The sequence below is a fragment of the Erythrolamprus reginae genome, chromosome 9, assembly GCF_031021105.1.
Source record: "Erythrolamprus reginae isolate rEryReg1 chromosome 9, rEryReg1.hap1, whole genome shotgun sequence".
NCBI classification, from domain to species: domain Eukaryota; kingdom Metazoa; phylum Chordata; class Lepidosauria; order Squamata; family Dipsadidae; genus Erythrolamprus; species Erythrolamprus reginae.
In genome coordinates, this window is record NC_091958.1 from 37,578,741 (window position 1) to 37,594,843 (window position 16,103).

General features: G+C 45.2%; 1 protein-coding gene across 1 annotated transcript in view; it reads left to right on the forward strand.

The window, feature by feature from the left end:
• Positions 1 to 6,880: 6,880 nt before the first annotated feature.
• SOX8 (SRY-box transcription factor 8) overlaps positions 6,881 to 16,103 on the forward strand; it is a 41,823-nt gene continuing 32,600 nt past the window's right edge. Inside the window, exon 1 of the mRNA XM_070760834.1 lies at positions 6,881 to 7,513. Coding sequence (XP_070616935.1) covers positions 7,086 to 7,513 — 428 coding nt within the window. The 5' untranslated portion in view covers positions 6,881 to 7,085. The remainder of the gene's footprint in view (positions 7,514 to 16,103) is intronic.

Sequence of the window (16,103 nt, forward strand, 5' to 3'; positions counted from 1 at the left end):
AACACTCACAACAGGTATAGACCACAATTTCTCAACATTGCCAACTTTAAGATAGGTAGACTTCAATTTCCAGAACTCCCCAGCCAGCCATTATTGGTGGTCACATGAATTGGAATGGGTGGGTGGCACTATTTTCAGAAGTCTTTCCTAGAAAAAAATAACTTGGCCTCATGATCTCCGTGTTGGAGGTTCTTGACCATTTCAGACGAATGCAGCTCCCCCTCGTTTTCATTTTATGCTGGTTCTTAATTTGTTTTGATGGTATTTTACCTGCTGTTCTTTTCTCTGGTGTATCTCAGGAAATTTGTGTGAGAATCAGAGAAAGTCTGAAGAAGGAGACACCTGTGGGCACCAATATGGCCCAGATACCTGTGATTTGGGTTTTTTTTTCTCCAGGCTCTAAAATTCTGGAAACATTTGGAAGATGCTTTTGAATTTAAATATAAAACAGGAGAGGTATTGGCTGCTAAACCTGATTGGGAACCCTCCCCTCCCATTCATCTGGGTCATGATTCTCCCAGAACTGCTTTTTCAAGAGGCAATTGGGCTTTCTGGACTTCACCATAAAGTCCAGTTGTCTCTTGAAAAAGCACCTTGCTGCCTCCCCCAAAGGTCGAATAGAATAGGATAGGATAGGAATAGGAATAGATGTTGGAATGAAGAATGGAATAGAATAGAACTGAACTGAATTGAATTGAATAATGAAAGAATGGAATAGAATAGATGTTGGAATGAAGAATGGAATAGAATAGAACTGAACTGAATTGAATAATGAAAGAATAGAATAGAGTAGAATAGGAATAGATGTTGGAATGAAGAATGGAATGGAATAGAACTGAACTGAATTGAATAGATGTTGGAATGAAGAATGGAATGGAATAGAATAGAACTGAACTGAATTGAATAATGAAAGAATAGAATAGAATAGATTAGATTAGATATTGGAATGAAGAATAGAATAGAAGTCTTTATTGGCAAAGTGTAATTGGACCCACAAGTAATTTGTCTTTGGTGCATATGTTCTCAGTGTACCTAAAAGAAAAGATTCATTTGTCAAGGGTCATGAGGCACAACACTTAATGATTGTCATGGGGAACAAATAAGCAATCAGGAAGTAATCAATATGAATATAAACCATAGGGATACAAGCAACAAGTTACAGCCATAAGTGGGAGGAGATGGGTGATAGGAACGATGAGCAGACTAATAATAATAGTACTGTAATGCAGATTTAGTGAATAGTTTTGACAATGGTGAGGGAATTGTTGGTTTAGCAGAGTGATGGCGTTGGGGGGGGCTGTTCTTGTGTCGAGTTGTCTTGGCAACTCAAGATGGGACAGAAGATTCAAAGTTAACGGAGATTGCAGTTAGGAGCAAGAGAGATGCCCGGGGAAAACAGGGCCGGCTTCCTGCATTTGGATTCTAATGTGCGCTCACTCTAGGCGGGAGTTTAAGATCGCTGCCGCACCGGCTTTGCCAATACGACCCTCAGATTGGTAGCCCCCGAGTCTACCTGCCTTCGCTTCGTATCTCTCCCCAAAACCCAGGCTCGGCTTAATTGGCTCGTTCTTAGTTCGCGACCAGCCCGCCCTGTCCCGTCCCTTGCGGGCTTCTATTGTCTCAAGCGAGGCGCGGATGCTGGAGAGGAAAGGGGTGCCGGCTGCGTTCCCACGATACACCGAATTAATCACTCGGGTCAGAAAGACACGGAACTTTCTTTTTTAGCAAGTTTCGATTAACCGCCCCCTCTCCTAGCGAAGCAAAAGATTTCCCTCCCAAACTTGTGCAAAGGTAACTGTTGGGTCTCCCCTCTCGCTATCAGCAATAAAAAAAAAATTTGCTACAACCAACTGGAGCTTCACTTGACCCGTGAAAAAGAGAGCCGGGTGGAAATTGCACACCGTTTCTATTTTTCCCACTCGGTGGGTTCGCACGATACGGGCATCTCGCTGTTCTCATTCCAGCGCACGCCTGCCGCGTAGCTGCCAAGGCCAAACCCATAGTTGCCAAGTAGCCGCTGAACCGTCACCATTAAACACGCGGGCTGAAAATGTGGTTGGTTGGTTTCCAGGAGCATCCAGGCGCGTCAGGAGCAGGAAAAAAGGTTTTCTGGATTCAGCAGAGGGGTTTTCTGCCGGTCGCTGCCCTGCGGGGATCTTAACTTGTGTGCCACGGAGGCAAAAAATCGTGGGCTTCTCTCCATCACCGGAGGTTTTGAAGAAAAGACTAGGCAGTCATTTATCTGAAAGTATATGGCGAGTATAGTGTACAATGAGTATAATGAGGACCCGGATTGTGGGGGCGATATGCTGGCTCTGGTTTTTTGGAGTTTTTTTTAAGTGCTATTGCTAACATGTAAGCCGCCCTGAGTCTAAGGAGAAGGGAGGCATAAAAAAATCGAATAAATAAATTGTACACTGCTCAAAAAAGGGGGGAGGAATACTTAAACAACAGAATACAACTCCAAGTAAATCAAACTGCTGTGAAATCAAACTGTCCACTTAGAAAGCAACACTGATTGACAGTCAATTTCACCGGCTGTTGTGCAAATGAAATATTTAATGAGAACATTTCATTCAGATCTAGGATGTGTTATTTGAGTGTTCCCTTTATTTATTTACTTTTAGCAGTACTGTATACATAGGAGAGTATAGGGCTGGACTTAGGGTTGGGCTACTGCGGGGGGGGGGGGGGCGACGCAGTGGGGTAGCGAAAATGGAGCTCCACTCCAGAGCACCCAATTTGCACTCAAAGATGTTGAGAGAAAATGCATAAGCTACGCCCACAGTGTAAAAATAGTAAGTAAAAAAAGTAGTAAAAATTTTGGTAGCCCTTCACTGGCTGGACTAGAAGACCTCTAAGGTCCCTTCCAGCTCAATTCTATTCCAAACGGTGAGCTCCCGTGCCAAGCTAACATTGTGGCATGGGAGGCCTGTTTAATAGGTCGTGGCTGGATAAGGCGAGCCAACGAAGCTTCTGCAGAATTTGGGAATACAGTACTATATGGCAGATTGAGCTCTGCCTATTCTGCCCCCACCTCCTCCGTTGGATTCTCTGTCCCCAAATATCTCCCTTCGGCTGTCAGTCTTTGAGCTGATGATGTCTGGGGGGGGGGGGGTTTCAGTCTGTCCCCCCTTCAACCGGCCTGGCTTGGCGTTTAAGGTGCGATTTGCTTAACTAAACTAAATCCAAAGGGGCTTGAAATCGTGCGCAACGCGCTACGGTCTCATAGCTCGGCGTAAGAAGCTTGCCCTCTCTTAAAGGTAGACTACCCCACTCCAGGGCCGTTCCATTTCTCCTTCCAAAGAGGCGCACGCCCTTCGCTTACAGACCTCAAATCCCGACCCCACAGCCTTGGGGGGGGGGGTTGTCAAAAAAATGCCTGAACCTCGATAAATGCATCTTCTTGCTCCAATTCCTGCAAAATGAGCCTCCGTTCAACGACCGAGGGGGGATGTGTGCTGAAATACCGGGGGTATGAGTATTCACACTAGGATTTCTCCCTCCGGCTTCCCAGAACCTCTTAATAAATCGGGCTTGGAACCTAAATCCGCGCCGGAAAACGAAATTCCGCGCTCCCGTTTGGACCTCCGCTGCCAGGAGAGAGGTTGGCACAACCGGCCGTTGGGCGAACGCAGCTTATTGCAGAGTAAACCTGGAGCGCAGCCACGTTGGACAGGTGTCCGCGCGCGATTTCGCTACCTGCCCAGGTGCAGTGGCATCATTGCGCTGGACTCCACTAAACACTCAGAGCCACGGGGGGGGGGGGGCGCACGTTTCACCCTTCCATCATAGCAGCCCACATTTGTTGCCGCCCAAAGATCTTCTTGAACTCGGGGGGGGGGGGACCCCCTGAAGAGATGCTGCATTCCCACAACATCACATCCAGGCGTTAGCTCATTCGTTACTTCTCAGCTTTGGTTCTAGCGCGGAGGAGGTCCCCAAACGTGGCAACTTAAAGACTTGGTGGACTTCAACTGCCAGAATTCTATGCTGGCAGGAGATTTCTGGGAATTGAAGTCTTCCAGTTGGCCAAGTTTGGGGACCTCTGCGGGAGGGGAGGGTGGGGGGTTATCCTGCGAATCCAAGCTAACGATTAACTAGCCCAGGAGTAGGCAAAGTTGGCCCTTCTATGACTTCAACTCCCAGAATTCTATGCTGGCTGGAGATTTCTGGGAATTGAAGTCCACAAAGTCTTCCAGTTGGCCAGGTTTGGGGACCTCTGTTTGGGAAGGGGTGGGTATCCTGCCAATCCAAACAAACGATTAACTAGGTCAGGGGGTAGGCAAAGTTGGCTAGTGGACTTCAACTCCCAGAATTCTATGCTGGCTGGAGATTTCTGGGAATTGAAGTCCACAAAAGTCTTCAAGTTGGCCAAGTCTGGGGACCTCTGCAGAGTGTTGGGGAGGGTGGGGGGTTATCCTGCGAATCCAAACTAGGTCAGGGGTAGGCAAAGTTGGCTCTTCTATGATTTGTGGACTTCAACTCCCAGAATTCCTGGACCAATCATGCTAGCTCAGGAATTCTGGGAGTTTAAGTCCACATGTCATAGAAGAGCCAACTTTGCCTACTCCTGAACTTGGTTAATCAAGGGTAAATGGGTGCTGAGAATGTCGTAGAAGAAGGTCGAGGTTCCAAATTTTACGGTCCAGTCCCCCACCCCACCCCACCCAGCCCCAGCCAACTCTAATCGAATCAGGAGGTTGATTCCTGTGGTTTATTCCACAGCTTCTGCTAAGGTGGCGAGTTTGTGATTTCAAAGCGGGGTCGTGTGAAGCGAGGAGAATGGGAAGAGGGCGGTTAGCCAAGTCTACTTAAGCGGGAGTCAGCGTGTCGTGGGAATGAGAGAGCCTCAGTGAGGTCAACGTTAATTACCCTCCATTGCTCAGTGCCATAATCATATCCCCGGCCTTGACTTGGAACCCAAATTGCTGTGGATCGAGTCGGTTGCTAATTTTCTCTTAATTTCTCAGTGGCAGTAAAGCAGTTGCCCTTTGCAGAGATAGAATTCCTGCTTGGCAATGGAAGGGAAGGGGAGAATCTCCTGGGGAAGGGAGATGGTAGGGCCTAGAATAGAATAGAATAGAATAGAGAATGGAATAGAATAGAGAATAGAATAAAATAGAATTAGAATAGGATAGAATTAGAATAGAACAGAACAGAATAGAATGGAATTCTTTATGGGCCAAGTGTGATTGGACACACAAGGAATTTGTCTTGGTGCAGATGCTCTCAGTGTACATAAAAGAAAAGATACATTTGTCAAGAATCATGTGGTACAACACTTAATGATTGTCATAGAGGTCAAATAAACAATGAAGAAACAATCAATATTAATAAAAATCTTAGGATACAACAAGCAACAAGTTACAGTCATACAGTCCTAAGTGGGAGGAAAAGGGTGATAGGAATGATGGGAAAAACTAGTAGAAATAGAAGGGACTCAGCCTCTCCCCCCCAAACTTGACCCAGTGAGTTGTGACTTTGTTGAGTTGTAGAGGTTCTTCTGTCCCATTGCAGAAGCTTCAGGCCAATCCAGGTCCAATTCTAGAGCCGGGGTGGCGCAGTGATTAGAGTGCAGCACTGCAGGCTCCTTCAGCTAACTGCTTGCTGTAGTTCAGCAGTTCAAATCTCATCAGTGGCTCCAGGTTGACTCAGCCTTCCATCCTTCCGAGGTGGGTCAAATGAGGACCCAGATTGTTGGGGGCAAGAGGCTGATTCTGTAAACCGCTTAGAGAGGGCTGGAAAAGCACTATGAAGCAGTATATAAGTCTAAATGCCATTGCTATATCTGAAGTAAGTCTGGGAAGAATTGGATTGGCCACCGAGTGGATGCCACGCCGCCTTACGGAGACTCCAGGAGCCCCGTCCAATCTAGGAAAGCTCTTGAACTGAGGTTCTTTGGATGCATTAAACTACAGAGCCCATGCTCCATGGAAGTACGACACGTCTGGACACACACGGTTGGGAACAGGCACATCTAGTAAATTTACTCCCCCAATAAATACTACTTTATACTCAGTGATGGGCTCCTATGGGTACGGTCAGGAACGCAGTACCGGTAGCAAAATTTGGAGCTCCACCCCAAAGCACCCAATTTGCACTGATAGATGCTGAAACAAAATGCATAAGCCACGCCCACAGTGTGGTAGTAAAAGTTTTGGTAGCCCATCACTCTTTATACTGTACTCCCAGATTTTATATTCGCAGACCCCCCCCCACGCACCCCAATTTTCTACCCAGGCAATCTGCAAACAAATCATCTGCCAATTTCCCACCCTCGAATTTTATTTTGTTTTATATATGTTTTTGATTTTAGATTTGTTTTTTATTTTTATTTTAAATTCTATTCTATTTTATTTTTTTATTTAAAATTCTATTCTCTTATTTTAGATTTTATTTATATTCTATTATTTTTCATTCTAATTATTTTATTTATACTTATTTTAGATTTTGTATTTTTTTATTTTTCATTCTATTTCAATCTATTTTTCATTCCAGTTCATTCTATTTTTATTCTATTTTTTATTTTTCATTCTATTCCATTCTATTTTCATTCTGTTTAATTCCATTTTTCTTTCTATTTTATTTTAGAAATAAATATTATTTTTTTACTTTTCATTCTAATCTCATTTCATTTTTATCATTTCATTTCATTTGCATCTTTTTCTTTTATGTACTGTACACTGAAAGCATAGCCACCAAGACAAATTCCAAATCACAATTGGCCAATAAAATACCATTCTGTTCTATTCTATTTCATTTTCCATTCCCGGGTCTCTTTAAGAAGCCCGGGCGAAGAGCCGAAGCCCCGCCTTTTATGCAGAGTAGCCCCTTCTCAGCCGGCCAATAGGAAAGAGGGAAGAGGCGGAGCTGGCTCGCCCGGCCGGGGGAAAGAAAGTCGCTGGCCGCGGCCATCCGAAGCGTTTTGGATCCGGCGGCGCGTTCGGGCAAGTTGCGCGTTCCGGCGGCGGCGCGTTCGATTCCTGCGGGCGCTGGGCAGAAGAGGCGGCGGGAGAAGGCGCCCGCCCGGCGGCTGAATCCGGATCTCCGGCCGTTGCTGCTGCTGCCCGGCGGCGTCGCCAATGCTCAACATGAGCGAGGAGCAAGTCAAAGCCCTGGAAGCGCCGGGCAGCCCGGCCGGCACCGCCAGCTCCCTCTCGCACGTGGACTCGGATTCCGACTCGCCGTCGTCCCCGGCCGGGTCGGAGGGACCGTCGCCGGCTGCTTCGGCGGCACCACCGCCGCGATCCTCCAAGGGCGAGCCGGGCGAGGTGGACGAGCGCTTCCCCGCCTGCATCCGGGACGCCGTCTCGCAGGTGCTGAAGGGCTACGACTGGAGCCTGGTGCCCATGCCCGTGCGGGGCAACGGGGCGCTGAAAGCCAAGCCGCACGTCAAGCGCCCCATGAACGCCTTCATGGTTTGGGCGCAAGCGGCGCGCAGGAAGCTGGCCGACCAGTACCCGCATCTGCACAACGCCGAGCTCAGCAAGACCCTGGGCAAGCTCTGGCGGTGAGTTGGCCCCTCGCGGATCCCCACCCCAGCGGCTGCGGACCCCGGGGAGGGCGGCGCGGCTCGCTCCCCGCCGCTTCCCTGTCTTAATGCAGGGCCTTGTCCCGTGGCCCCACGAATATAGGGGCCTCTAGTCACCTGTGCGCAATGTTAGCCCTTCAATGCATCTTCTATGGCAGTGTTTCCCAACCTTGGCAAGTTGAAGAAATTTGAACTTCAACTCCCAGAATTCCCCAGCCAGGGAAGGCTGGCTGGGGAATTCTGGGAGTTGAAGTCCAGATATCTTCAAGTTGCCAAGGCATGTATGAAATGAATGAAATATTCTCACTGAATACTTTGTTCTGTACAAAGTTGAACGTGCACAAAGCAGGTGAAATGGATTGTCAGTCAGTAGACAGTTTGGTTTCACCGAAGTTTTGATTTACTCGGAGTTCTATTGCGTTGTTTAAATGTTCCCTTTATTTTTTTGAGCAGTGTATTTTGCAAGCCTCATGTATTGGTTTAGAATGGCTTAGATTGCTAGTGTTTGAAAGGGAGCTTGTAGGTCATCTAGTCCACGCCCCCCCACACCGTTCAATCAGAAGTCCCTACCATTTCGGACAAATGTCCGTCCAGCCTCTTCTTGAAAGCCTCCAGTGATGAAGCTCCCACAACTTCTGAAGGCAACTTCTGTTCCCCTGGTTGATCGCTCTCACCAGCAGAAAGTTCCAACTTATTTCCAGGTTGAATCTCTCCTTGCTCAGCTTCCATCCATTATTCCAAATTCTTTTCTCTATTGCACAAAGCTAGGACAAGGGGGCCCTCCCTAAAGCTCATAGGTAAGAAAGTGAGAGCAAATAAAGGGAAACTTTTCTTCACCCAGAGGGTCGCTGGTTGATGGAATTCACTTCCAGAAGAGGTCATGACAGCTGTCAGTCTGGAGAGCTTCAAGGCAGGATTAGACAGATTCATGAATGCCATGTGTATCATAGGTGGTTATTGAAACAGATGTCCATGTGCCGCCTCTATGTGGGTTGAGGCAGGCAGGATTCCCTTGAGCACCATTTGTTGGGGGTCAAGGGAATGGGAAGGTCATGCTTTCTCTTTCTGCTCAAGATCTCCATGGACCACTACTGGACTGGACAGAATGCTGGACTCAGTGGGCTTCGGCCTGATTCAGCATGGCGCTTCTCTTCGCCTGGCCTTCGGGTGCTTTAAAAAACAGACTGACCCCCCTTCCTCTCTGTGGCTACTTATTGTTCCAGTATTGACCGTGTTCATTAGTTGTAGCTGCCCGACATAGTTTTAAACCTTTCAACGCCGGTTTTGTTGGCAGTGCCAATGAAATAAATAAAATAGGTTTCATTTCATAGAGCGTTTGCAGTTTTATTCTTGTGAGTAGTTGTCGTACGTTGCTTTGCGCGGGGGCCATAAATGCTGTTAACATTGTCCTGCCTAGGATTGCAATTGAATGCCTGATACAGATGAGGGTTTCTTCCATTGCTGGTTGTGGTCAGTCCGCTTGGACCCTTTGGGCTTTTGCGGTGGTTCCAGGGAGTCTCTCCATCCGAAGCTTGCAAGTGTTAAGAATTGGAACTTAATCCACCAGGTGCCTTGGAAGCAATTTGTTTTTTCGTTGTGGGCAAGCGCCCCCCCCCCCCTGTCCATGTGTATGTCGTTGGCTGTGGACGATGGGAGCTCCTTCCCCATTGGGAGGGGTGGGCGACCGAGGATGTCCAGCCCCTGGCTTCTCGTGTTCAATGACGTTTCTTTGAGTTCTTCTGACGATCAGCTGGGCGGTGTTGATCGAAACATTTGATCCAAACATTTAAATATGTTAAACGGTTAAATAAGGTCAGAAATAAGTGATTACTGACAGTCTCAAAATGGGTGAACAGTGCGGTCAGGTGGTAGGGAAAGCAAGTAGAATGCTTGGTGGCATAGTATAACAAGCAGGAAGAGGGAGATTGTGATCCCGCTGTATAGAGCGCTGGTGAGACCACATTTGGAATAATACTGTGTTCAGTTTTGGAGACCTCACCTACAAAAACATATAGATAAAACTGAACAGGTCCAAAGACAGGCTACAAAAATAGTGGAAGGTCTTAAGCATAAAACTGATCAGGAAAGGCTTCATGAACTCAATCTGTAGAGTCTGGAGGACAGAAGGGAAAGGGGGTCATGATCAAAACATCTAAATAAGTTCAAGGGTTTAATAAGGTTCAGGAGGAAAATGTTTTTAATAGGAAAGTGAACACAAGAACAAGGGAGCACAATCTGAGGTTAGTTGGGGGAAGATCAAAAGCAACATGAGAAAATATTATTTGACTGAAAGAGTAGTAGATGCTTGGAACATACTTCCAGCAGACGTGGTTGGCAAATTTACAGTACTGTAACTGAATTTAAACATGCTTGCGATAAACATATATCCATCCTAAGATAAAATATAGGAAATAGTATAAGGGCAGACGAGATGGATCATGAGGTCTTTTTCTGCCGTCAATCTTCTATGTTTCTATGTTTTTTTTTCTGAATAAAATTGAAAACCCGATTGCCTTTAACTGGTTTCAGAAGTTATTATCGGAGATACATACATTTATACATGTCTTCGCTAATGTTATGGTTAATTATTTAACTACTGAGCAGTATCCCTATACGTTAACTTCATTCATCATTTCTTTCTTTTAACCAGTTATAAAATTTATCCCACATTTTATAGTCACCAGAATCCTCATTCCCTTGCAACTTCCTTGTTTAGCATGTCCATTTTTGCACAGTCCATATTTTTTTTAAATTATCATTCCTTCTTTTTGGGGGGTCTCATCATTTTTCCATTGACTGGTTTCTTATCTGCAGCCAATTCCTGGCCCTTGGGGTGTTGGTTTTTAAGGAAGGCGGGAAGCTGCTGTTGGAAAGCTGAAAAATTAGGAGCCCCCTTGGATTTAATGGACCCCGTGGTCAAGAGGGGGGCAGACCGGAACATGGGTTTATATCAGACTTGGGCACGGGGCAGCCCGTGGGACACATTTGGCCCGCCCACTGTCTGTGACCGGCCCGCGGAGGTCGGGGTCTGCTCCAGTGCAAGAATGAAAGAGCTCACCGCGTCTGCCAGGACTCCTCCGGTTCCTGATGAGTCATGAGGAAAGCAGGAACCGGAGGAGTCCCGGCAGACGCGGTGAGCTCTTTCATCCTCGCACTGGAGCGGACCCCGACCTCCTACCGAGAGCGGCCGAGCACAGAAACCACGCATACACTCCAGCGCAGTGACTGTGGTGCACTGTGTTGCCGTAAAGCAAACGATTACGGTTCTGTAGAGTGGGTCTGGGTGTTTAGGTCAGGCCAGGGTCTGGGTCTTTAGAGTGGTCAGCGCGAAAAAAATCCCCTTACCGTGAGCAGTACAGGAGTGGTACACAGATACCACGTGCTTCCTCCCCTGCAGCAGCTACTAGTGCTCTGTTCTTCTGAATCGGGACTTCCATCGGAAGAATTAGCCAAGGTTAGCTGTTAGCCCTTAAATATGTTGGCTAACGTTAACGTTATAACATTTAACAATCTGTTTGTTTATGAAAAGATAGCATATGTATACTATATACAGTTTTGGGTAGAACTGAGTTAATTATATTAGTCCGGCCTTCTAAAACGATCCCAATTTCTCATGCGGCCCCATGGCAAAATTAATTGCCCATCCCTGGTATATATAGTCCAGATATAGGGTTTGTGTAGTTCAGTCCGTCAGTAAAATAAATAGGTTTGTATGCCAAACCTGGCTCTTAGGGAGAGATTTCCAAATATTGGCTTACAACCTTCCAAGCCCGGACATGTTCTGTTTTTTCAGGGCTGCTGGGGGGTGGCTGCTAGAGCCTCTATGACCCCCCCCCCCAATTCTCTTTAAGGGATAAATCCTGATCTTAAGGAACACATGGAGGGAATCAAAGAGTGCAGCCAGGGTAATGAAGGACAGCTGGAAGGAAATGAAGGGTCAAATTCGGGACATTCCTGGAAGTTCAAAGGGATTTATTTTAAGTCTCCCACTACCACCGAGCCACCCTTATTTATTTGTTTGTTTGTTTTGTCAAGTACATATTGGAGATATGTAAAGATATAATGATCTTTGTATGCATGATACTAGTAAAAAATAAAAATAAACATTAGATATAAGATGATAATAATAATACAGTAATTAATAATAATGTATTAGATTTGTATGCCGCCCCTCTCCGAAGACTTGGAGCGGCTAAGAGTATTTATACAGAAACCCCTCGTTACTTCGTGGTTCATCTTTTGCGGGTTTTCAAAGGGGGCTTAAATCCATTGAAAATTTTAAATCCATTAAAATTCATAAAATTCTTCTACAGTGCTACTGTATTAAAAAAACTGATAGGGTATCACATGTAGTTCCAGCTGAGAAACATTATAGAAGGACTGTTTAATGCAAAGGGTGGGTTTTAAAAGTCCAACTACTCGTTAAATACATAAAAAAATACCTTTCCTCTACTTCACAGAAATTCATTTTTCACGGGTGGTCTTGGAACGCATCCACCGCGAAAAACGAGGGATCACTGTATACACGATACTAATAAAAAATAAAAAATAAACATTCGGACAGGGAACGGAAGGCACACTGGTGCAATTATGCACGCCCCTTACTGACCTCTTAGGAATCACGAGAGGTCAACAGTGGAGAGTTTGGGGCTAAAGTTTTGGGGGTTAGGTGATGATACTACAGAATCTGATAGTGAATTCCATGCATCAGAGTTGGCCTCCTCCGGGTCCCGTCAACTAAACAATGTCGTTTGGCGGGACCCAGGGGGAGAGCCTTCTCTGTGGCGGCCCCGGCCCTCTGGAACCAACTCCCCCCAGAGATTAGAATAGCTCCCACCCTTCTTGCCTTTCGCAAGCTTCTTAAAACCCACCTGTGTTGTCAGGCTTGGGGGAATTAAGATATTCTTTCCCCCTCGGCTTCCACAATTTATGTATGGTACGTTGTATGTATGATTGGTTTTTAAAATAAGGGCTTTTAGTTTTTAAGTATTGGATTGTCGCACATTGTTTTTATTACTGTTGTTAGCCGCCCCGAGTCTGCGGAGAGGGGCGGCATACAAATCCAATAAAATGAAATGAAATGAAATCAACTACCTGGTTACTAAAGTCGTATTTCCTGCAGTCAAGTTTGGAACGGTTTACATTAAGTTTGTATCTGTTATGTGTGTTGTTGTGGTTGCAGCTGAAGTAGTCGCTGACAGGAAGGATCTGAGCCATTGAGGCTGTGTCTCTGTTAGAAAGTGGGCTGTTTCCAGCTCTGGTGTCCCCTTGCATTGCTTGAATGGTTGCTGATTTTCCAAAGCTGGAAACATGATAAAAGCAAGAAAAGGGAGGATTTTTTCTTTCCCGTCTCCTTCTTTTTAGCCTTATAAAGCATTGCCGTGGTTCCAAATTCCTCAAATATTTTCACGATCTCACCTTTTAGCTGGGATCGATTAGGTGGTTCCACCCCGGCGCCTAATGGATCTGGATGGGTTTCTAGAGGGAGCTTGGGGAAATTTGTTTTTCTGTGGCCTGGCCAAATATCACATCTGATCACGGCCGAATGATGTTTGAATGGTACCCATGTGTGTTGATTGGACTGGTTATTTTGTGGGCTTTATTACGGGGTTTCCATTGTTTTAATATTTGATTTCTTTTATTATTGTAGTGTATTTTTATATTGTTGTAAGCCGCCCTGATCCCCTTTGGGATTGGGCGGCATAGAAGTCGAATTAAATAAGCAAATAAATAAAATAGGGATAGATGTCCACAAACTATGGTGAGTTTGATACTGTATACCAAGAGCCCTGTCTCTTCCCATCTCTTCCCAGCTTGTTGGACCATGGGAATAAACATCAGTTTTATTTTATGGGGAAGAAGAGCCCAAAGCCTTCAAAAGAGACCTGCGTGTCACACGATGTAAAAGGCCTGTATGGAAGAGATGTGACAAACTATATGTTCCTAGTCGCGGGAATTAAAGCACACACGCCAATCGGCTTGTGGCGCCTTAGAGACGAACAATTTTATGATCCTTTGAGCTCTTCTGGCTCCTATTTACTTCTCCGTTGCTTTTTCAAAAAATCGTTTCTTACTGTCTCGGGGAAAGGGGGGGAAAAAGTCAGCAGATGGTAGTCCGTTTTACTTAGAGAAAAAAGGATACTTTAAAGTCCAACATATTTTATTGTGGCAAAGGTTTGCATGGACTAGAACTCGATGCTCCCAGAAACTGATGCCTGGTTGCAATTTTTTTTTCAGGTGCCACAAGACTTTCTTTGTTTTGCTGGAGCAAGCGCAGAGCAGCTGCCCCTCTGGAATTTTCTATTAGCTTGGCTTCCAAGGTTTGCTGCGAACCTTCATTGCTCTTGAGTGACAGGGAAGTCGGTTGAGATTTTAAGCAGCGCATTGGAACAGATCTATGTAGGGAGAAAAAAAGAAATTCCCTGGTTTGTACTTTGTGGGGGAAGGATACCTGCTGACCTATGAAAACCCCTCTCTCTCTCTGTATGTGTACATGTGCCCTGTTTTCCCCAAAACAAGGCATCCCCTGATAATAAGCCCAATCTGCCTTTTGAGTTGCATGGCATCGGACCAGAATACCTTCGGAACCGCCTTCTGACACACGAATCTCAGCGACTGATAAGGTCCCACAGAGATGGCCTTCTCCAGGTCCTGTCGACTAAACAATGTCGTCTGGCGGGCCCCAGGGGAAGAGCCTTCTCTGTGGTGGCCCCGGCCCTCTGGAGTCAACTCCCCCCGGAGATCAGAAACGCCCCCACCCTCCTAGCCTTTCATAAGCTACTGATGACCCACCTATGCCGTCAGGCATGGGGAAATTAATATACCCCTGGGCTTATATTGTTTATGTATGGTATAATTGTGTTGCATGGTTTTAATAACGGGTTTTTATATGTTTTTTAAAAATATATTGTATTTGTCACATTGTTGTTATTGTTGTGAGCCGCTCCGAGTTTCCGGAGAAGGGCGGCATACAAATCTAATAAATTATTATTATTATTATTATTATTATTAATAATAATAATAATTATTATTATTATTATTATTATTATTGTTATTATTATGGCAATAAGGCCAAGTGCTTATTTCAGGGTTCAAAAAAATATAAGAGTGGGTCTTATTTGGGGGGAAGCATGGTGTATGTTATGTATGGATGTATGGATGTATGGATACACTTACTTACTTACTTACTTATTTATTTATTAGATTTCTATGCCGCCCTTCTTGAGGTGACTCAGGGTGGCGTACAACATCATAAATGGAACAATATGTAGAGAAATCTAAATGACTATAAAAAATATACAAATTACTAAAAAGTATTAAAAACCCCTTATACAATCATATGCATTCGTCCAATTCAATCATACATGCTTTCGGCCAGAGACAATCTCACCACTCACGGCCCCCAGGCCCGCCAGCAGAGGTGGCTCTTCAAAGCTTCACGAAAGACCAGGAGGGAGGGGCGGTATGTATCTCCGGAGGGAGTTCGTTTCAGAGGGCCGGGGCCGCCACAGAGAAGGCCCTTCCCCTAGCCCCCCCCCCCCCCCGACAACATTGTCTATTCGACGGGACCTGGAGAAGGCCAACTCTGTGGGACCTAACCGGCTGCTGGGATACATGAGGCAGAAGACGGTCCCGAACATAATCTGGTCCTAAGCGATGTAGGGCTTTGTAGGTCATAACCAGTACTTATGTAGTAGATCCTTGGAACAAACTTCCAGCAGACGTGGTTGGTAAATCCACAGTAACTGAATTTAAACATGCCTGGGATAAACATATATCCATTGTAAGATAAAATACAGGAAATAGTATAAGGGCAGACTAGATGGACCATGAGGTCTTTTTCTGCTGTCAGTCTTCTATGTTTCTATGTTTCTATGTTATGTATCATACTTACGTACATCTATCTATCTACCTATCTGTGAAGGTTCCCCTTGCTGATATGTGCTAGTCGTTCTGACTCTGGGGAGTGGTGGTGCTCATCTTCGTTTCTAAGCCAAAGAGCCAGCGCTATCCAAGTCTCCATGGTCATGTGTGGCCAGCATGACTAAACACCAAAGGCGCATGGAACGCAGTTACCTTCCCACCAAAGTGGTCCCTATTTTTCTACTTGCATTTTTTACATGCTTTCCAAATGTTAGGTTGGCAGAAGCTGGGACAAATAACGGATACTCACTCCGTTACATGGCAGTAGGGATTTGAACCGCTGAATCGTCGGCCTTTCAATCAGCAAGCTCAGCATCTTAACCACTGAGCCACCGTGTCTCATGTGTGTATATATGTGTTTGTTACTATTGATATAAGTTTCTAAGAAGTTCACCCTTTTCTTAAACCTGGCACTCAGTAAGAAATCAGATTGAATTGCCAGGTTTAGATAAATGATAATGAACTAAAACTATACCTAATAAATGAATGAGATAGCAAAACTTTCAGTGTCTATATACAGTAAACAGCATGTAGTTCACATAATATTATAATATTATATTAGTAGTTCACATATAATAACAGTGTTTTCTCTTTATAATATTAATATTTATTAATATTATATTTTAATATTAATATATACATATAA